Source organism: Corythoichthys intestinalis, chromosome 14 (genome assembly GCF_030265065.1).
Source record: "Corythoichthys intestinalis isolate RoL2023-P3 chromosome 14, ASM3026506v1, whole genome shotgun sequence".
NCBI lineage: Eukaryota > Metazoa > Chordata > Actinopteri > Syngnathiformes > Syngnathidae > Corythoichthys > Corythoichthys intestinalis.
In genome coordinates, this window is record NC_080408.1 from 50975534 (window position 1) to 50998459 (window position 22926).

At 40.4% G+C, this 22926-nt stretch overlaps 1 protein-coding gene across 3 annotated transcripts in view; it reads left to right on the forward strand.

The window, feature by feature from the left end:
* Window positions 1-6837, forward strand: part of wu:fb63a08 (MAM and LDL-receptor class A domain-containing protein 1) — a 63263-nt gene extending 56426 nt beyond the window's left edge. For all 3 annotated transcript variants that reach the window (XM_057856945.1, XM_057856944.1, XM_057856946.1), the window contains 7 exons: window positions 562-818; window positions 927-1011; window positions 1103-1342; window positions 1452-1589; window positions 4642-4898; window positions 4983-5067; window positions 5142-6837. In XM_057856945.1, coding sequence (XP_057712928.1) covers window positions 562-818; window positions 927-1011; window positions 1103-1342; window positions 1452-1589; window positions 4642-4898; window positions 4983-5067; window positions 5142-5419 — 1340 coding nt within the window. In that variant the 3' untranslated portion in view covers window positions 5420-6837. The remainder of the gene's footprint in view (window positions 1-561; window positions 819-926; window positions 1012-1102; window positions 1343-1451; window positions 1590-4641; window positions 4899-4982; window positions 5068-5141) is intronic.
* The last annotated feature ends 16089 nt before the right edge of the window (window positions 6838-22926 follow it).

The following is a 22926-nucleotide window of genomic DNA, read 5'->3' on the forward strand; positions in this document are numbered from 1 at the left end:
CCAGCCAGACCCAACGCTGCCATCAGAGGGTAGTGTATCCTCCATCATTAAATGAAAAACAATACCTTTGGACTTTTTGGATCGGGGAACCTAAATGGTTAATTCCGGAAACAGGGCGCACCGCATTATAAGGCGCAGTAGTACTAGTAGTAGTGGTTGGAGTTGCATTATAAAGCCACTAGATGGTGCTGCTCTAAAGGGAATGTCATGCCATGATTAACCAATATAGATCCATATAAAGGCGCATCGGATTATAAGGCACACTGTCGTATTTGAGAAAATTGAAGGCTGTTAGATGCGCCTAACAGTGCGGAAAATACGGTATTTATTTTGACTAAAGAAGCAAAGCTCGGCTCTAGGTGGTGAAGCTCAGGCCCACTGTATGTATGAAATGTCTTTCATGCGATATCATAACTTCTAAAGAAACTCAATGCAGTTAGTTAACCTATGAAAACATTTATGCATTCGTCTTCCTGTCCACTAATCGTCACGAGGTTTGTGGAGAACATTCATCATTAGCAATGCAAAAATCAGCTAATCAAACATTTTGTTATCATCCAGATGGCCACTACCTTTACATTGAAGCCAACAGAGCATCATTTGGAGACACAGCTCGTCTCATCAGCTCAGAGTGCCCTGCCTCAGGTCCTCAGTGTCTTCAGTTTTGGTACCATATGTATGGCTCAGCTCATACTATGGGCCTACATGTGTATCTGCTGCAGCACAAAAAAGCGAGTGCTATTTGGTGGAAGAGCAATGATCAAGGAAATATGTGGCACTTAGCTGAAGTGGATTTGGTTGTCAATGGATCTTTCCAGGTACAATGCACTCATTTGAACATACGTTCAGGCAGCAATGCTTCAATGGTGAACTACTGTAGGAATTACAAGACTCCTAAAAGACATGACCTTCATTCCCTTCCTTAGATCATTTTTGAGGGGCGCAGAGGCGCTAACGAAGAGTCTGATGTCGCCATTGATGATGTAATGCTTTACCAGGCCCAATGTTCAGGTCTGAAAAATGCACACAGAATACAAATGTTTTGTTTGATTGAAAGATTGTCTGTATGAAACACAGTTCCAACTATAACTATAATTCTTAGAGCTAAGCAGTGTGGGGACAGCACAAACACCCGACCCCGAAGGCAACACCACTCATTATCCAAGTTTCACATCACAAGTAACTGCAGTTACAGAGCTTCCATCGGTAAATGTTACAGATCAATTTCCTGCTACAATTAGTTCAACTGTGGCAAATGCCACGGTGCGTCCTGTCACTGAGGCCACAACTAATCCAAACAGCAATGTAACTGCAGATACACAGAACAGACCAGCTCATTCAGGTACAATAATTTTTTTACACTCTATCTTTTCCCTTGGAGTTTTGAAGCTCATTATGTTTACCGTTATTTTAAAATGGCTCGCAATAATTTCATATTTCTGACTTTCCAGTGTGCCAAATCAACTGTGATTTTGAGAAAGATTTATGCCATTGGAATCAGCTCCTGGTTGATGTGTTTGACTGGACAAGGCTAAGTGGCTCAACCCAAACATTTGGAACAGGGCCTTCTTCGGATCACACGACAGGACGTAAATACCATTCTCATAGTCTAACATGACAGCTATTATAAAATTACAGAGTTGTAACAGGTTGTTCCAAGTCTGGCACGCCTTTACAAACCAACTTCCGTGTTTTTCCAGTTGTGGTGCTTTTAAGTATTAATTTATTTTCCTTCTGCATTCCTCCCACGGGTGTATCATTGTCTGCTGGGATAAGCCCCTGTACACTTTACCAGGGGTCGGCAAACTTTGAAAGCGCAATAGGGGACCAACCAAACAAAAAACAAATATGTCTAAAGCCGCAAAAATTAAGCCTTGTAATGAAGGCAACACATGCTGTATTTATCTACAGTATATTAGCTATATTAGCCTCCAGTCAAAATGACAGAGTTGGCTACAAATACACAATGAGCCTTCATGATTAAGGCTGCGTTTCAACAATCTATCCTTTACCACCATATGCCCTGTCTATCTTCTATATTATATCTTCTGGTTGTCTTACGTCTCTAACCGTTCTTGGGGGCAATTTACATTGCTATTTTTGTGTAGCGATCCCAAATGCTACTCAGTGACAGCCAACGAACACTTTTATTTTTTTCATTAATAACAAATCTTAATTCTATCATTTATTTACACTTCCCCCTTACTAAAGTTGTTTTTACAACATAAAAGGTAACAACAGTGGCAGTCAGAGACCATTTAAAAAAAAAAATTCTTCAGTTTATTCATTGTCAGACAGAAGCAGCACGGCAAAACGCCACTTTAAAAAATAAGTTAAAATATCACAATGGCTTACATCTTTGTCCTCTGTAGGACCATGGCCCCCAACAAAATGTGAAATGCGAATGGCTTCAAGTTGCTGGCGTTAAACTGGAGTTTTTTTTTCGGAAACGTATGAAGAAAACATCCTTCATATGTCGTACTGGCTAGAGTTGTTTCTACAAGTTCCATAGCAGCAGTGTTGACTCGGCATGTTCTTTTTTTGAAAGATTACCGGAGAAAACAAGCAGAAACAACATGGATTGTACGCGAGGGCGTGTCTATAATGACCCACTTCCGCATTACGATGGCGACGTAATGCGGAATAGGCCTAATAAGTAAATTAAAGGACAAATAATATACTGGACTTGCCATCAAAAACGACTGGAGACAAAATGGCATGGGACTCAGCCATCGTAAAATCACGTACAAATACACAATGAGCCTTCATGATTAAAGCTGCGTTTCAAAAAGAGCTTGGCTGTATTCCAAAAACAGTTTGACGTCACACGAAGGCCACTTGGAGGGCGGAGAGAAAGTGGGCTGGGGGTGATGAAAGAGGTAAATGGAACACACTTTCCCTCGTTCGTTCACAGGCAAGATGAGACTCATGTTATTAAAACAGAGACGTATTCTGTGCTTGATGGCAGTATGTCGGTACTTGGGAATTGTCAGAATTATTAGTTTTGTATCAAATTTTATTTGGGCCAATCATTATTTATTTTCTTTACCTTATAATTTGTAGACAGTTTTGTTGTTTGAATACATTTAACCTAATTTACGTTTAGTTGACATTAGTTTTAGTTTCAGTCGCTCCCAACGCCATTTGATTGACAGAGCATTCCTTCCGGTCAAAGCAAAATAGAAAAGGCAAGGGAAACAAAAAGAGTTTTTTCCGTTTGTGATTTTTAATGACAAAAAGTAAAAGTCAACAACAATATATATTTTTTTATTTTCATTTTTGTCATTGTTCATTCTTTTATTTTTTTAATTTTGGCTCTCCTGTGATTCCATATGCTCTGCCATAACTGCCACAGACTACGGAGTCACTAAAAATATATCAACAGAAATAAAATAAATTTAAACTATCCGGTCTGCACCAGATAGTACGTGGTGCGCCGTGTGCACTATAAACAATCTGGTGCGCACTGTTGTTTCTGGTGCACATTAGAAAGAATCTGGTAAACATTAGCATTATATAGCATTTAGGCTAGCAGACTTTTGCTATGCAAGTTCGCAAATTGTTCTTTTGTAAGATCTTATTTATTTGTTTTTTATATCGTTTGAGGCTATGCTCAGGCATGCATTGGACACCAGCAGTTTCAGCGTGCTAAAAATATTAATACAAGATTTAGTTGAGCTTTACTTCAATCTTGGACTCAACTAGCTCCTAGCCTTAAATCATATAAAAAATAAATAAGTGAGAATCTAAAAACAACAAAAGAACAATTGGCTAACTTGCGTAGCAAAAGTCTGCTAGCTTAAATGTGATTTAATGCTAATGTTTACCAGATTTTTTCTAGTGGGCACCAGATGGTTTAAATTTATTTTGTTTTTGTCGATGTCGCTTTAAGTGGCTCCGTAACAGTCTTTTTTTTTTTTTTTTTTTTTTTTTTACAACAACGATGAATTTTACAACTCGAAAGGCAGTTTGGTATAACAGTCAAACACCGTGCTGGCTCCTTAATTTATTGTATTTTTCTTTGATGGTAAATAGAGAGCAGTCAACGTTTTTTTAGCTTCTTTTTAATCACCACCGCAAGGACATATTTTCTGTGCACCACTGCGATGTATTGTGGGATGTATACAGCTCTGAGGTGACCATCGTTGTTAAATCGATCACTAAGCCCTCAAGGGTCGATCTCAGCTCACTTCAGTTGTTTCAAGAAATGGAACAGCCCTTAAGATGGCCCCAGGGATTCCCCCGAGGGCAAGTGAGCGAAGGCGAATAAAATTGTTATTAAAACGCAGCCTAAATGTTTATTTTCCCTGCAATGCAGAGAATGAAACACAACATCTTTTTACATTGTCAAACATTTTTGAAAAAGCTCCTGGGACCCACTAGGGCAGCGCTTCTAGAACCGTGGGTTGCTGACAGCCTTCTTAAACAATAGGGAGAATAAGCGGTTTGAAGAATGATGTTATTCTGTGAAAACAGCTGTTTCGAGAATTAAAACTTGTTCCATCTTTCATAAAAAAGTAGCTTTAAAATAATAGTACTGTATTGAGAAAACAACCTGGAAAAGCACATTTTAAGCTGAAGATGGAATTTAAAAATCAGACCATTACGTCTTAACTAATCAAATCTCATGTTATATTTCAGATGGCCATTATCTTTACATTGAAGCTAACAGCGCTTCACATGGAGATACAGCTCGTCTCATCAGTTCCAAATGTTCTACATCCGGGCCTCAGTGTTTGCAGTTCTGGTACCATATGTATGGTTCAGCCGATACTATGGGCCTCCATGTGTATTTGCTGCAGGACAAAAAAGCTGATGTTATTAGCTGGACGAGAAACAATCATGGGAACATGTGGCATTTAGCCCAAATTGACTTCACAACCAATGGATCTTTTCAGGTAGACAAAATCTATTCCAGTCTTTCACTTGCATGTATTTGGATGTATGCTAAGAGAAGAATTAAAATGTGCTCTTAATATCAGATACTTTTTGAAGCCCGACGAGGTTCAAATGATCAGTCAGATGTGGCCATAGATGATATATCCCTATCTAGTGGCCGATGTTCAGGTAACCATTGTACTTCAACTGACAATTTTGCTTATAGAACCAGTGTATCTTACTAAAAGGGATTTTATTTACAGATCTGACGAAACCTACATCCCCTGTCCCAATGACTACCGATTCAGTTACAACTGAAAGTTTTAAACCCCCAATAAACACAACAGGGTCTGAGACACAGACAACAAGACTAGCAACAAGCAAACCCATGCACCCGAGTGCCTCAACTGAATCTCAAACTTCTGACACAGCGCACCCGTTATCAACTCCAGCCCATACTCCACAAGCAACCAATTCTTGGACTCCAAATGCCACCTCTGCCACAAACAACAGTGATACCACAGCCTTCAACGGCATGTGAACCACAAACTACTGCCACAGCTCACCCATCATCAACCGACTACCCAGATAATGAAGGAACGGAAGACCCAGGACTTGAACCAACAACTGCTGCGAGTCATGTCATCACTTGAAATTAATATCTCAAGCCCCCCATTTACTACAAAATAGACACGAAGGGGTGCCATTTGTTTGTGCTACATTTCACTAGTTGCACTAGCTGGTACGCAGCGTCAGCCACAACGGAGTCGCTGCGATTGACGTCATCATTCGAAATTAATACAGTGATCCCTCGATCTCTATAAAACGCTAGCAGCAAAAATACTTTTTTTTCAGCACAAATGTAGAATAAACAAAATGCACCATTCCGGGTCTGTTTTGCAATGAATGTGGGGCTGTGTGACGTCATCACTCAAAATTAATACAGTGATCCCTCGTTTTTCCGCAAAGGTATAGCTTATTTACATTAAAAAATGTGTGTTCAATGTATTTATTCAGATTTAGCATTGTAAAGAGATACAAGACGTGATTTTCCCTTTTTTCCTCAAAGTATAATTCTTTATTAAATTCTTCAATGAGCGAGTCCTCTCAAATCAACTCATGCTGCTTAGAACACCACACGACACATCACAATGAGTTGCCATAGCGACTACAGCCAATGTTTAAAAAGTTAAATGAGGCGGCGGCCGTTTAAAGGTAGTTGTCTGGCCACTTCAAAGCAGGTCCCTTGTCACTCACTGTTTAACAAGCTGCAGGGAGAGCGAGAGGTTGCACGTGATCGGATGGGATATTTCTATAAAATCGTGCATTTTTTAAAAAATAATTTTTTTAATTGAAAAAAAAAATCCCCGATGGACTGAGGGCGCGATGTTTGAAGCGCAAAGTAGCGAGGGATCACTGTATGTCAATATCTCAAAAATGATAGCAGCACAAACGAAAATTTTTACAGCATATACGACTGACACCATCTTTAGCTATTTTTATTCAAAACGGGGGGCTAGCTGACCTCAGATTGACCCATAAAAGAATTGTTAATATATCAAAAACTACAGTAGCACAAACGAAAACAATTAAGTTTCCAAGAAATAAAAAATACAATCTCATTAACAAAGACTTCTTTAGATATCTGCAAATACGTGATTACTATATTAACCCTTGAGAGTCTAAGGACGCGCCGGCGCGTCCTCAGCGCACGTCGTCTTTGAAGCGCCCTCACGTTTTAATTACGTCACCCACATGCCGTTGGTTGGTCTCGTTTTAAAGTGCGGAAGTTGCGGTTTACTCTCGTTATTATTTGAAGTCAATCGACCAACTAAAACGTGAGATTTTGTCATTTAAATTTTATAGTTTTATTGTCCTCTCAAAAAAACATTAAAACGCTGCATGGATCATTTGTTTATGTCTATATTTCCATCATTTCTTGTCCTTTTTCAAAACGGAAGCGCCATGAAAAAAAACACAAATCAAACGAACCCTTTCGAAGTCACAGTGGAAGCACAAAATGCGTTTTTTAAATAAATATAACTGCCGTGCAAGGTTCCACCGAACGAGAGGGAGGAGTGTTCTGAAGCAGCGAGGTGGCGAGCGACGGCCGTGTGGCTCGAGCAGCGACTTTGTGTGACTTTGAGAATGAACGGAAAACTAAATTTAGCGCAGGCAGTTGTGCTTTTTGATCACCTTGAGGAAGAGGATGGTCCAAATTCGTCATCATCGTCTTCTTCGGAAGAGTCCTCGAGTGAAGATAGTGACGGATTTGAACACGTGGGTGACGCCATCGACGAGCAGAGGTAAGCAAACTCACTTTTTTTTTTTTGATGCTGAAAAAGTTTCTTTTGAAAGTTTCTTTTGATATTGCAAGACAAAGTTAATTTTGATACAACATAAGTGTGTGTTTGTGTATATAATAATAAAATGTGCATATCAGATCAAAGTCGTACGTGCACTGTGTGTATCCAAGGCAGGAATTTATAATTGTGATGATCTTCTTTCTATATGAAGATTAGGGATGTAGCACATATTCAGCTATGGTATTCTTTCTATTGTCATACATATAGATTTCCATTATTATTTATTGCTGTATATATTTTTATTTTATACTTTATTATTTTCATAAATACTGACTTTTTTTCATGTACATTTATAGTGACAATGAAAGTAAAGTGAAATGAAAATGGAAGGGTGGAAAGAGGACCGACACCCCATGGAAGTGTGGGCTGTGTGATGTCGCCCTGTGTCGAATTCCAGGACGAAACTGCTTTTCGGAGTGGCATGCCTGAAAAAAATTTAACTTGTTTATTTAAATATTTTTGAAAATACTTTTTTTCCCCAATGTTGTATATATATTTTTTTCCCCACAATCAGTCTTCTCAATTTGTGTATATAAATGTGTGTTCAAGAAGCTTGATTGTGTGTACATAGTTTTCATCAGGTGATGGGCCGCAATACCTAAACTCATAAAGAGATTGCCTCTAAACACTTTTTGTGTTAGATGGTATATATTTTTTCACTGTTCGGTCTGCTGTATATAACCTGTTTTGACTAGAGCATGTATAATGGCAAAAAAACGCCTATGGCTATACCTGTTGTTTATGTTGAATTGTCAAATATAAGACTATTTATTCTAAATTTTTTTGGTTGAATGTTCATCCTAACATGTTGAATAAATATTACAAAGTTTCAAAACGGTTCGTTACGCTTGTTTGGTTGTCAATTGGACATCAATATTAAAAAAATTTGACAAAACGATTTTGGAATTTTTGGTCTTTTTGGGCCCAAAATGATGATTTATAATTGGTCAGTGAATGAAACAACAGTTTGGACATGAAGTTCAAGGTGTCACAAAAAAAGGGACCAAACCAGGCCATCGTAAACAATTCTTTCTTTGAAATATAAAGGCAACTTCAAAGGCATGCAAAATCAGACAAAATAGGCCCAGACCTTAAAGGGTTAAGGAGGTTAAGATAGGTGAAGGTAAAGTACACCCTATAATACAGATGCTGGTACGGTCATATGACAATGTTATCCCCAAAATTGTGTCAACTATATACCGCATTTTGAGAGACTCTGTAATTGAGTCAACATTATATGTGAAAACGAAATGGGAAAGACAGCTGGGCGAACTGATACCGGAGGAGAAATGGAACAACATGTGGCGATCACATTCATCAACATCACAATCTCCTAAATTGAAGGAATTCACTTGGAAAAATTTAATACGTTATTTCATCACACCTAAAATTCAAAGTAAACAAATGAACAGTCAACAATCTTGCTGGAGACGATGCAATGGCATGAATCTAGACCATACACATATATTTTGGACGTGCATCAATATTCAATCATTCTGGGAGGAGGTTCACTCAGCTCTCTGTGATATGTTGGGATACACGATTCCCAAATCCTGCCAGCTACTATATCTGGGACTTTTCGAGGATGTCATACACAAAAGGGACCTGTACATTGTGAAAATTCTTGTGGCTGCGAAAAAGGCCATAACAAAGAACTGGTTAAGAACTCAATCTCCAACATATGATCAATGGCTGCTAATAGTGGACGAAATACTTGACATGGAACGGCTAACATATAGGTTAAAGATAGAGGAATATTTGTTTTGGGAAAACTGGGGGAAGTGGCTGACTTACAGGGAAAAACGAGTATAATGTGGAACTTTGACTCATCATGATAGTGGGGAACACAGGCTCGTTTGGTGCTCACTAGTTATATTCAGTGTTGGGAGTAACGCTGTTATAAATAACGCCGTTACGTAACAGCGTTATTTTTTTAGTAACTGGGTAATCTAACTAATTACTTTTTCCGCCGTTACAACGCCGTTACCGTTACTGACGGTCAAAAGCGGTGCGTTAGTTACTCTGAATAAATTGAAGAAACTACCAGCCGTGTCGAGTCGACTCTCTGCTCTGTTGATTTGTCATCCAAGACTTGGAGTGCGTTCAGGTTCGAGAACAGCGCACGTACTTCTGACTCCAAGCTGTTTGTCCCTGCTCATTCAATTAGACAATGCTTTCCAAAGTTTAGTAACGTTTCTGTGTTTGCTACACCTGATGCTAGCCACGTTCCCGTCTCCCACTGTCAGCCAGCAATAATTCTGCTTCCATCTTGAGGACGGCAGACGCTTTGAAGGTGACGTGAATTGTCGGGAAACGAGCCTACCTGAATGCCCCTCAAGAGATGCGATGGAAGTGATTGTGATTGGCTGAGGGTTAGAGTCATGTGTCGTGATAAGCCAATCAGAGCCGGTGATTTCACAAGCAAACCGGAACAGCGGCAAACACACACATGCAAAACAGATGCACAGGGTCGGGATGGCAGAGCATTCAGAAGAAAAATTGTCCTTTAAGAGGTGGAGATATAGACACTATTTCAAGTTTGTCGAAATTAAAGGAAAGAACCTGCATGTAATGTGTAATTTATGTCCCGGGGCAAAGCTTTTGTCGACATCTGTGGTAAGCAATTCAAATCTGCTGAAGCACCTAACAAGTTAACTACCTGTCTGTTCTTCTCTATTCCACTGACTCGAATACTGCTCAGAAATTTTCAAAATCTATGACATACAACAAGTTCTTTTTAAAGTAACGGAAATAGTTACTTTCCCTGTTAACTAGTTACTTTTATTATAGAGTAATTCAGTTACTAACTCAGTTACTTTTTGGAAGAAGTAGTGAGTAATGTAACTAATTACTTTTTTAAAGTAACGTGCCCAACACTGGTTATATTTATCTTTTATGTTTGGTGTTGGTGTTTGCTTGGTTGTGGGGAGTGTCGTGTCAATGTTGTCATGTGAAAATAAAAAAAACAAAAAAAAAAACCGAATGACATAATTTTTCTAATTCAAATTCCACCTCAAGGCCCCACTAAAGATCTGAAATTGTAGCGCCTGTTACCTTGCAACCGAATTGCCACATGTTAGCAAAGTGCCACTAACTTTGTTTGGGGGAATTCATCCAAAGACATCGACATCCCAATTAATTAACTGTGATTGTTTGTTTATTTTTAATTTTACCCTGAAATCACAAAGTGTATATATATGTTTCCTCAGCAATAACTCTACCACGCACATACAAACGAAAAGTGAGGGTGGCGGTAGAACCATGTGTTGCAAGTGTTGCCTGGAAACAATAGGCTTGTGTGTGGGCATGCGCGGGCGGGGGAAGAAGGGAGCGCTCGCTTTAATACGGAAGTGTCTAGCAATGTTGAGGCAGCCGGACGTGTGGATGTGTGCTCGGCAATAAACGCCACCAGTTAAAAAGCAATCAAGAGCCGTCATACTTTTCCACCTGTCACTCCACGAGTCACGCGAGGGAGGTAACACACGGATGACCAGATGTAACCTGATGGCACCATGGCCAACAATACTGAAGAGTTTGGAGAAAGCTGGAAAGTGTAACAATGGAATGAATGAAAACAATAAATAAAATTAGTCCATAGCAATGTTCCAATGTCTTTCTGAGCAGACACACAAGCTCCTTGAGCACACTGAAGACCACTGTGAGCAACATCAGATGTGTACGAGGTAGCCACACACCTGTATCACCCTTCGTCACTTGCTGGATTGTAGCAAGTTAAATGGCTTATTAAAAGAACTAAAGTACAGCAGCAACTTTCATTAGTTTACTTTTTATGGATACTTCAAGAACACGAACATTGGGGATCACTCGTGATCTAATAGCGAAGGTAGGCAACTCTCACCGGATGAGAAAGAGCATGAGTTGAGGTCATTTTCAAGCAGACTGAAGGGTAAAGCTTGAAACAACAACTGCAACATTGTGAATACCTTAGTCGTCTCACTACATTTTGCCTGCAGTGCTCTGCGAAAGAAGATACAAGTCTAAGTAGCAGAGGATGGTTTTGATCCATCGACCTCTGGGTTATGGGCCCCTGCTGGACTCTGATGTCAGAGCAAAGTAAGGCCAAAATTAGCCAATCAGAGCTGAGCTCGCGGAAAGTAAGCCCAAGTGCGGCCATAAATAAGCCAGTCAGCGCAGAGCTCATGGAAAGTAAGCCCAAGTCAGGCCAAACAGTAAGCCAATCAGCGCAGACCTCTTGCGCACACGCAAATCGCGGTATGGGCTGGTGGGAATATTTGTCTCTGCAGTCGTGACGTAGCTTCATTCTTCATTGCTAGTTAGCGGGATGACTCCTTTTCTTCATTGCAAGTTAACAGGACGACTGCTTTAGTGAACAGTAAGTTGTAATATATCTTTCTCTGTTAACAGATAAATGTGTAATGCTTGCTGTTTTACTCATTAATGAACTCGTTCCATCTTGTAGCTAGTGAGTAGAGTTCTTGCTCCGTGTTCTGCCGCTCTTGTCTCTTCTAACTCTCTAGTCTCCCTTTAGTTATATCAAATAAGGACGGTTTAAATACGCTACGTGACTAATGTGTAGCGGATGATGTTGGATGAGTCTCGTAGCTCGTGAGTAGAGTTCGTGTCTCGTGTTCGGCCGCTCCTGTCTCTTCTAACTCTAGTTTCCCCCCGGAACACAACATTCCCCACATATGTTCCATAGGTGAATTCTGTTATGAGGTAGAGGTCACTACATTCTCATAATATCTATAATGTACATACCCGTTTGGTTCAAACGGTTAGCCAAACGGTTTAGCTAACACAAGCAATCATAATGAGTTTATTCAAACCCTTGCTTTACGGAGATTCTGTCCCGCTAAATACAGTACATTGATCACAGTACCGTCATTTTATTAATTATCATCAATGCTATCCCGCTGAATACAGTACATTGATCGCAGTACTGTCATTTTATTATCATCAACGCTACATTGTGTGCATCGCATAATTCTATGAGGTCATATATTCCAAACAAAATAAAGAAAAAATGTACCCGATATTATAAAAGCAAGTGCCATTTTTATTAATAACTTGACGGTATCACTTAATGCAGTGATTCTTAACCATAGGGCCGCGGCCCAAACTTGGGACCCGAGCGCCACCTAGTGGGCCACAAAAAAAAAATCTGTTTTGTACGTGTGGGCCGCGAGGGCCGCAATAACAACTCCCGACCTTGTAGTGGCGCTAATGCATCAGTCAGTTATTACTTTAACCAGCTCCATAAATAAGGAGAAGAAGTCACTCAGCTAGCTGTAAACAAACAAGATGGAGAAATATTTAAAACGAAAAAATGAAGACGACCCCCCGCCAAAAAGTAATTTTTGCGCAAGTACAATCCCGACTTCATTAAGTACGGCTTTGTAAACGGAGGTAGCGAGGCAGTGCCGAGAGCCCAGTGTGTGGAGTGTGGGTTAACGCTGTCTAACGAAGCACTTAAGCCGTCAAAACTACAGCGGCACCTAGAGACCAAGCATCCGACGCTTGTGGGAAAGCCGGTGGAATTTTTCAAGAGAAAAGAAGATGGGCTGCAGATGCAGAAAAGATCGATCGTGTCACTGACTGGCAACTCTAAAAGTGCACTGAAAGCTAGCTACCTCGTAGCCAGACGTGTGGCACAAAGTAAGAAACCATTCACCATAGCGGAGGAGTTGGTTCTGCCTGCTGCTGTTGATATGTGCCGTGAGATGATCGGAGAGGCCGCTGCAAAGAAGCTGCTGACCATCCCACTCTCAAACGACACTGTGAGTCACGTATCGCGGACATGGCCTCAGACATACAGCAACAACTCATTGAAAGAGTACAAAGTAGCCCATTTTTCTCTTTGCAACTTGACGAGTCCACTGATGTCACGAATGCTGCGCTGCTGTTGGTTTTTGTTCGCTATCGCTGGGACAGTAGTTTGCACGAAGACGTACTGTTTTGTGGAGAGCTACCAACACGAACTACAGCTCAGGAATGTTTCCGCTGCATTGATAACTACTTCAGTGAGAATGCCCTGGACTGGCAGAACTGGTCGGGGTGTGCAGTGACGGTGCAGCGTCAATGACTGGCAAGCATCACGGTGTCATCAGACAGATACTCGATCATGCACCAGAAGCTAAATGGACACACTGTTTTCTCCACCGTGAAAGCCTTGCAGCAAAAAATATGTCACCAGAGTTCCACGGGGTGATGGTATAATGATATAATAATATATTATATTATAATAATAATAATATAATATAATTACTAATAATAAATAATATATATTAAATTTATATTTAATGGGCCCTGGGCCACTCTGTACTGAAAAAAATGGGCCTCAGGGTCAGAAAGGTTAAGAACCCCTGACTTAATTAATTCATATTCTAAATATTACGATATGTGTGATATATATATACATACCACAGGTGTGGGCAATAAAAATCAGCCATCTTTAAAAGCCAGTGGACGCCACCACCTCCTCGCCCGATGAACTCGTCTGCTTACCTCTATCAGCTGCATCTCAACATTTTGATTCAGCCATTTGATTACTGTTTTTTTTTTTTTTCTTGACTATTTTTGCTCTTGCCTCAGCGCTGATTGTCGGATTCCACGCCTGCCTCCTTCCGAGCCTACTCTTCGCCCCGGCTAAACTACTCCAAGCCTAACGTCACCCACCTTCTGCCTTGGCTCTCACGTCATCAACTATCTCGTGTTCACAAATAAAATATCATTCATCTCAACCAGGTGACTGCTTGGGGATCACCCTCCCCCCCTTGCTCATGCACCTCTAACATCCTTAACCCTTGAGAGTCGAAGGACGCGCCGGCGCGTCCTCAGCGTACGTCGTCTTTGAAGCGCCCTCACGTTTTAATTACGTCACCCACATGCCATTGGTTGGTCTCGTTTTAAAGTGCGGAAATTGCGGTTTACTCTCGTTATTATTTGAAGTCAATCGACCAACTAAAACGTGAGATATTGTCATTTAAGTTTTATAGTTTTATTGTCCTCTCAAAAAAACATTAAAACTCTGCATGGATCATTTGTTTATGTCTATATTTCCATCATTTCTTGTCCTTTTTCAAAACGGAAGCTCCATGAAAAAAACACAAATCAAACGAACCCTTTCGAAGTCACAGTGGAAGCACAAAATGCGTTTTTTTTTTAATAAATATAACTGCCTTGCGAGGTTCCACCGAAGGAGAGGGAGGAGTGTTCTGAAGCAGCGAGGTGGCGAGCGACGGCCGTTTGGATCGAGCAGCGACTTTGTGACTTTGAGAATGAACGGAAAACTAAATTTAGCGCAAGCAATTGTGCTTTTTGATCAACTTGAGGAAGAGGATGGTCCAAATTCGTCATCATCGTCTTCTTCGGAAGAGTCCGTGGGTGACGCCATCGACGAGCAGAGGTAAGCAAACTCACTTTTTTTTTTTTTTTTATGCTGAAAAAGTTTCTTTTGAAAGTTTCTTTTGATATTGCAAGACAAAGTTAATTTTGATGCAATATAAGTGTGTGTTTGTGTATATAATAATAAAATGTGCATATCAGATCAAAGTCGTACGTGCACTGTGTGTATCCAAGGCAGGAATTTATAATTGTGGTGATCTTCTTTCTATATGAAGATTAGGGATGTAGCACATATTCAGCTATGGTATTCTTTCTATTGTCATACATATAGATTTGCATTATTATTTATTGCTGTATATATTTTTATTTTATACTTTATTATTTTCATAAATACTGACTTTTTTTCATGTACATTTATAGTGACAATGAAAGTAAAGTGAAATGAAAATGGAAGGGTGGAAGGGTGGAAAGAGGACCGACACCCCATGGAAGTGTGGGCTGTGTGATGTCGCCCTGTGTCGAATTCCAGGACGAAACTGCTTTTCGGAGTGGCATGCCTGAAAAAAATTTAACTTGTTTATTGTAAATATTTTTGAAAATACTTTTTTTCTCCAATGTTATATATATATATATATATATATTTTTTTTTTTTCCCACAATCAGTCTTCTCAATTTGTGTATATAAATGTGTGTTCAAGAAGCTTGATTGTGTGTACATAGTTTTCATCAGGTGATGGGCCGCAATACCTAAACTCATAAAGAGATGGCCTCTTGAATGGGGAAAAACACCTGTAACCTTTTTATGACCTTTCTTGTGATCTTGTGACCCTTTCTGTGACCCGAATTGATCCATATATGTATAACTATACACATATAAACATAACTGCGTCATAACTGCTTTTTAACTGCGCCATAACTGCCTTTGAGAAGAGTAACTAAATGTGTGCTCTAGGTGCACACATACTTTTGGACTGATAATGCAACTTCTTATCAGGTTATGCTCGCCACTCTAACGCGAGTTTTAGCTCATTGCTTTAGTAACCAAGATATATGAGGCTGCTCAAAAGTGAAACGAGTGAACCAATCATATTTGGACACGAGACTCATCTCCTTAAGAGGTTGAGCAAAACATGTTAAAATTACCATGTTTGGGCAGGCAATGTGTCTCCTGGAAGCAGGGGCAGGCCACCTCTGTTCCTACGTGACATATGCCAATAAAGAGCGGACATTTCCGGGCCACGCTGAGGTCGGTTGTAGGATTTTACGAGTCAATCGCTCGGCCGGCGTTCCTTGATTGCTCAGACCAGGAACGTGTGTGTGGCCCTCCGTTCATTGTCGACAGGTAAGAGCTTGATTCATTATCAGGGAACTCGTTGTACTTTGGTGTGGGGATATTTTAGCTTCGACAACTAACATATCTAGCGCCATTGTTACTTGTGTTTGTGTGTTTTTAACTGCATCGTAGGGGTTTTTGACTATCCAGACCTAGCGTTGTGGTTATTCTGTGTTATGCTTGTTTTTTGCTTGCCTTTGTGGAATTGTAATCAATAAAACTTCATTTATTCATTTATTTGCAATTTCTAATCAATAAACATTGTCTATTAAGCAAAAGTGTGCCTGTTGCTTACTCACTGCGAACCTTGACTTTTTTTTTCGTAAAACACCTCTAAACACTTTTTGTGTTAGATGGTATATATTTTTTCACTGTTCGGTCTGCTGTATATAACCTGTTTTGACTAGAGCATGTATAAAGGCAAAAAACACCTATGGCTATAGACCCTACCCACGTGACGTCACAACTCCTTCCTCCTGACTGGTGCCGCCCAATTGTCCGTCAACACATCATGTTTACCTGTTACGGCTACGTACATTCCTCCTATTTACGACGTGTTTTTCTGCTCGTTAACATTAATAATCAAAATGGTGAAGGCATGTGTGGCGGTCGGTTGCAATAACAGAGAAGATAGACGGAGAAGACGGAGAGACTTGAAGTTCTACCGGATTCCGAGAGACCCGGAGAGAAGAGAGCGAGATGGGCTGCTGCAATTCGACGAGAAAACTGGGCTCCAAACGATTACCACAGATTATGTAGTAGTCATTTTATATCTGGTAAGATGCATTTAATATATATTTAGAGGGTTTTGGGCTGACATCCACAATTAAGATCACTGCAAGGCTAATCGCTGACAACATACACGTATGTATGTAGTGAGAGTGCTATCGCTAAACCATATAAACATTAAAAGCACTAACTCCATTGAGAAACGACATGAAATACATTTGACTTGACAGTGGATGTTAGCAATAACAAAAGATTTTGAATTGAAAATTTCGTAACTCACCTTTCCAAGCACAAGATAGATTCCTGCCGAATTTTCGTGGACGAGGACCTGTTTCACCCAACCAGCAACGAAGTATTTATAAGCCTCCAAGCTCTTAGTTTTTCAAACTTTCGTGAGAATAGGCTGATTTTGTGTGGACAAGATAGTTGTACATATCAGGGTAGCTAGCAGACGTCAGGCAAATACGGCGGAGACAGCGGGTCGAAAAACATCGATTTAGGCATCAAATATGGATCTGGCGAATGGATAAACTGAAGCTTTTCCACATAACGCCTTTTATGCGACGCATCGAGTGAGTTTACGGCATCCGAAAGCACCTTCCGTCTTCCGTGAAATGCATTATAAATTGCTCGATCAATTGAGACCATTGATAATACAGACACAAAATGACGGACAAGGGGGCGGAACCATACAGCGAGCACGTGATTTTGTGACGTCGTTGGGTAGGGTCTATACCTGTTGTTTATGTAAAATTGTCAAATATAAGACTATTTATTCTAAATTTTTTTGGTTGAATGTTCATCCTAACATGTTAAATAAATATTACAAAGTTTCAAAACGGTTCGTTACGCATGTTTGGTTGTCAATTGGACATCAATATTAAAAATTCTGACAAAACGATTTTGGAATTTTTGGTCTTTTTGAGCCCAAAATGATGAGTTATAATTGGTCAGTGAAGGAAAGAACAGTTTGGACATGAAGTTCAAGGTGTCACAAAAAAAGGGACCAAACCGGCCATCGTAAACAATTCTTTCTTTGAAATATAAAGGCAACTTCAAAGGCATGCAAAATCAGACAAAATAGGCCCAGACCTTAAAGGGTTAAACAAGGTGGTTGTGGTCAATTCATCTAATCAGTGGTAAGCACAATGTTTTCTACATTTTATATTGACATTTAAGTATAAAGTTTAGCCGTCATTTGTAATGTTTACATTTTATGGCTGCAGGTTTAATCGACGGGAGATCTCTCAGGAGCGAAGTGTCCTTTCCCAAGGCCTTGCTTCTGAGGACCGCATCGCTGTGGTCAGTTCACAGCTTCCTGCTCCACGGGAAAAGCTGGAGAAGCCTCCCTCCACATCAGGGCCCCAGCATGAGTTCGTCCTTCCTCCAAACAGGATGGGACAGGCGCCTAAGTTGCGGCCGGGTAGACGACCTGCTAGAGCCACTGCCGTGCGGCCCGTCACTCCAGCAGCTCCTCCTGATCCCCCAGCTCCTGCATCACTCCCCCAGGTCATTGTTCTATACCCTGGTGCAGGTGGGACCTTAGCTGCCCCTGTCTGGGCTCTAACTCCTGTTGCCCCAGTGGCAGGCCAAAACTAAAGAGTTTGGGCACAGACGGGGCCACATTTTGCCACATTTCATTTGGAAGCAAAACTTTAGAAGGGTGGCTGAATGAGCAGCGGCAGCAGAAACTGGGAAACCCGCCCTCATAAAAATAATCTGGATGTGGACACATTTGTAAACTAGGCTTGCAAGCAGGAGTGAACGGGCCCTCGCAATTTGGCACATCTCGGACGCCGCGCAAACTTGGACGGCATGCAGGTCAGGGTGGTGGCAGACAGCCGCCCTCTATATCTGCCAAGTTATGACTGTTCAAAATGTGTGGAGAGAGAAAATGGTGACAGTCATAATCACTTTCCTTTTGGACCCTTCTGCTTTACCCAAACCTCAATAATGTGTCTCGTAAGAAAGGGCATTTCCTGTTTCCACTAGGAGGCGCCAGGCACAATTGGTAATATTTCAATCCACTCCTGTTCAGGCTGGAATACCTCACACACATGCCAGATTTAAAATAGATTGAACGTTGTATGAGGGAGTTATTAGTCATTTTCCGAATTTGGTGTTTTGCCGAAAAAACGGACGACTTTGGCACCCCGCGTAGGTCAGGCCCGTGAATGAAAACACCATTTTGATAACTTAAGATTTCATATGCCTCATTAACAGTCTCGCCAATTTTGAGGAGGTTTCAACTAACTCCCGAGGAGTAAATCGATAAAAATTTGACATTCAATCCAAAATAACAGATTTCCTGTTGAGTTTGGAATATGCGTGCAAGAGACTTTTTGGAGCAATTTTGCACAACACATTGACTGCCCAAATTGCGTCACTCTACGTTGAAAAACAACTAATAGAAGAGGCCTTTTTGAAAATTTCAAGGGGGCGCCACTGAGCCATTTTGTTACATTTTTTCGTAACATTCCAAGATTATAAAAATTTACGCAAAGCCGCATGTATGTGCAAAATTTGGTGCGTTTTCGTGCATGTTCAGGCCTCCAAATGTAAACTGTACTATAAATCGATAAAAATTTCACATTCGATCCAAAATACCCGATTTCCTGTTGTATTTGGAAAATGGGTGCAAGAGACTTTTTGGAGCAGTTTTGCATAAGGTATGAACTCCCCAAATTTCATTGCACTACGTTGAAAAAACCCAATAGGAGAGGCCTTTTTCAAAACTTCTTTGTGTTGCCACTAGTTGGCACTGTAGATTTGATGCAAATGACCCCTACAAGACCCTTCAGGGTATGACTCTCAACAAGCACGGGAAGTTTGCGGTAGATATGTTGTATATCTTCCAAGTTATGACTGTTCAAAGTTTTTGGCGAGATACAATATTGATGGTCATTTTCACTTTCCTGTTGGACCCTTCTGCTTCAACCAAACCTCAATATTTTTCATCAGGCACCTGAACACATGTCTTAAGGCTCCCCTGATGCAGGTTTGAGGTCAATTGATACCCAGGCCTAATGGGTAAGATTTCAATGCAGTCGTGTTCAGGCTGGGATATCTCATATACATGCTAGATATGAAAAAGATTGAACTTTGTATCAGAGTTTTTAATCATTTTCTGAATTTGGTGTTTTGCCTAAAAATGGCCGATGTTGGGACCACGCCCAGGTCAGACCCATGAAAGAAAACTCATCATTTTGAAAACTAAAGATCTCATATGTCTCCTGAATAGTCTGACCAATTTTGAAGACGATCCAACTATTTCCCTCGGCGACAAGGTCTCAAATGTAAATCGATAAAATTTCACATTTGATCCAAAATTTCCGACTTCCTGTTGGGTTTGGAATATGGGTGCAAGACACTTTTTGGAGCAGTTTTGCACAATGTATAGACTCGCCAAATTTCATCATTCTACGTTGAAAAAAACCTAATAGGAGAGGCCTTTTTGAAAATATAAAGGGGGGGGGCTTTTTTTTAATTTTTTACGCAAAGCCGCATGTATGTGCAAATTTTGGTGACTTTTCATGCATGTTTAGGCCTCCAAATTGGCCAATTTCATTTGCCCAGAAAAAAATATGTATATAACTAGGCCTGCAAGCAGGACTGAATGGGCCCTCGCATTCTAGCGCAACTCGGACGTCATGCAACTCGGACAGTGTGCAGGTCAGGGTGGTGGCAGATCATCCTCTCTAATCATCTCATTAGAACCTAACATGCTCGAAAGTCGCCTCTTTACATTCACACACCTAAGAGATAAAAACCCATATTAGAGAGAGTACTACAAAAAAGGAAGCACTACTGAGCTGTGCAGCCAAGCCCTTATTCAAAACCAAAATGAATCTTCTAACTGGGCAAATTCGACCAAGTGTGCCAAATTCTGTGGCTCTATAAGCTGCCTGAGTCTCTGAAAAAAAATATTTCCTTTTAATGGCGAACAAAGGGTAGTCACGGCAACAGACAGAGACATGTGGACATGGGCCGTAAAATAAGTATATCAAAAGGTCTTGAAACTACAATGACCAACCTGAAAAGAACTAACTGGACATGTATTGGAAAAACGAGTGACTTTCTATTGCCACTAGTTGGCGCTGAAGGGTTGATGCAAATGACCCCTATAGGACCCTTTAGAGTATGACTCAACAAGCATGAGATGTTTGGCGCAGATATGTTGTAGATCTTCCAAGTTATGACTGTTCAAAACTTGTGGTGAGACGAAATGGCTTCAATCATGTTCACGTCTCCTGTTGGACCCTTCTGCTTCAACCAAACCTCAGTATTTTTCATCAGGCACCTGAACACATGTCTTATGGCTCCCCTGATGCAGGTTTGAGGTGAATAGATTTTTTTTCCTTGGAGAAGGAGCCTGTTTCGTAAAAAAAAGGCATTTCCTAATCCCACTAGGGGGCGCTAGACCTAATGTGTAATATTTCAATACACTTGTGTTAAGGGTGGGATCCCGCACATACATGCCAGATATGGAAAAGATTGAACGTTGTGTCAAGGAGCTATTAGTTATTTACTGAGTTTGTCATTTTGCCGAAAAAATGGCCGACTTTGGCACAACGCCCAGGTCAGACCCATGAATGAAAACGCACCATTTTGAAAATTTTAGATCTCCTATGTCTCCCAAATAGTCTCACCAATTTTGAAGATGATCCAACTAACTCCTTCTGTGACAAGGTCTAAAATGTGCACCCTGTTAATTGATAAAAATTTCACATTCGATCCAAAATACCCGATTTCCTGTTGGGTTTGGAATATGGGTTAAAGAGACTTTTAGGAGCAGTTTTGCGCAAGGTATCGACTCCCCAAATTTCATTGCTCTACGTTAAAAAAACCTAATAGGAAACGCCTTTTTGAAAAATTGAAGGGGGCGCCACTGAGCCATTTTGTTACATTTTTTGGTAACGTCGCAAGATTATCGAAATCCACGCAAAGCCGCATATATGTGCAAAATTTGGTGAGTTTTCGTGCATGTTCAGGCCTCCAAATGTAAACTATACTACAAATGGATAAAAATTTCACATTCGATCCAAAATACCCGATTTTCTGTTGGATTTGGAAAATTGGTGCAAGAGACTTTTTGAAACAGTTTTGCATAAGGTATGGACTCCCCAAATTTCATTGCTCTACGTTGAAAAACCCCAATAGGAAAGGCCTTTATTAAAACTCCTTTCTGTCGCCACCAGTGTTGTTAATCTTACTGGAAAAAAGTAATTAATTATAGTTACAAATTACTTCTCCCAAAAAGTAATTGCGTTAGTAACTCAATTACCTGAATGTATGAGTAATTAGTTACTTGGCAAAGTAATTGGTGATAATTACTTTTTTTTTTTCCTCCCAAAAAAAAAAAAAAAAAAATATATTGGCCACACTATGTGAAGTTTTTTGTGAAGGTTTTTGGTACAATTGACCCGAGCCCAATTCTTTACCCTAATTTACCCTGAATCAGCTGTTAAAAGTTGTTAAAATTGCTCCCATTATTGCATTAGTTCCCTTCTCTCTACTTTCGACATATGAAAGTTTTAAAACTGTTTCATCATTTAAAGATAGATTCAAGTCAAGATTTTGCCGATTTAGAAGTATTTTAGATAAAAAGTTACTTAGGTTCGCTAGGAAGGTTCTCTACAACAGAGCCGTCCTAAAAAGTACTGCTTTAAGATGGCGGCTGTCTACTAACTCATTTAGTGCCATGTCTGTCATTTTGCATCTAGTTATATCTATGTACAGTACATATGATATCTATCATGTATACCATATCTACCATAACATGCGCGCGTAGTTTGTATTAGCTATCGGCTACAACATGTATTATTGGAGCTACCTAGCATCGCGTTTGCTCGGCATCACAACTTTCTTGCCTCCTCCATACTCCTGCTCTGTCGTCTCGGTGAGTCCGTCTCCCTCAGACTTTTCGACCAATATAGTAACGCATGCCTTTCCGTCCTCAGTAACGGTAACGGCGTTGCCAAGATGAGAAAAGTAATTAATTAGATTACCCACTACTGAAAAAAATAACGCCGTTAGTAACGCCGTTATATTGTAACGCCGTTATTAACAACACTGGTCGCCACTAGTTGGCACTGTAGAGTTGATGCAAATGACCCCTACGAGACCCTTCAGGGTATGACTCTCAACAAGCACTGGACGTTTGGCGCAGATATGTTGTATATCTGCCGAGTTATGACTGTTCAAAGTGTTTTTGCGAGACAAATTGTTGACGGTCATTTTCACTTTCCTGTTTGGACCCCTCCGTTTCACTTGTGTTAAGGGTGGGATCCCGCA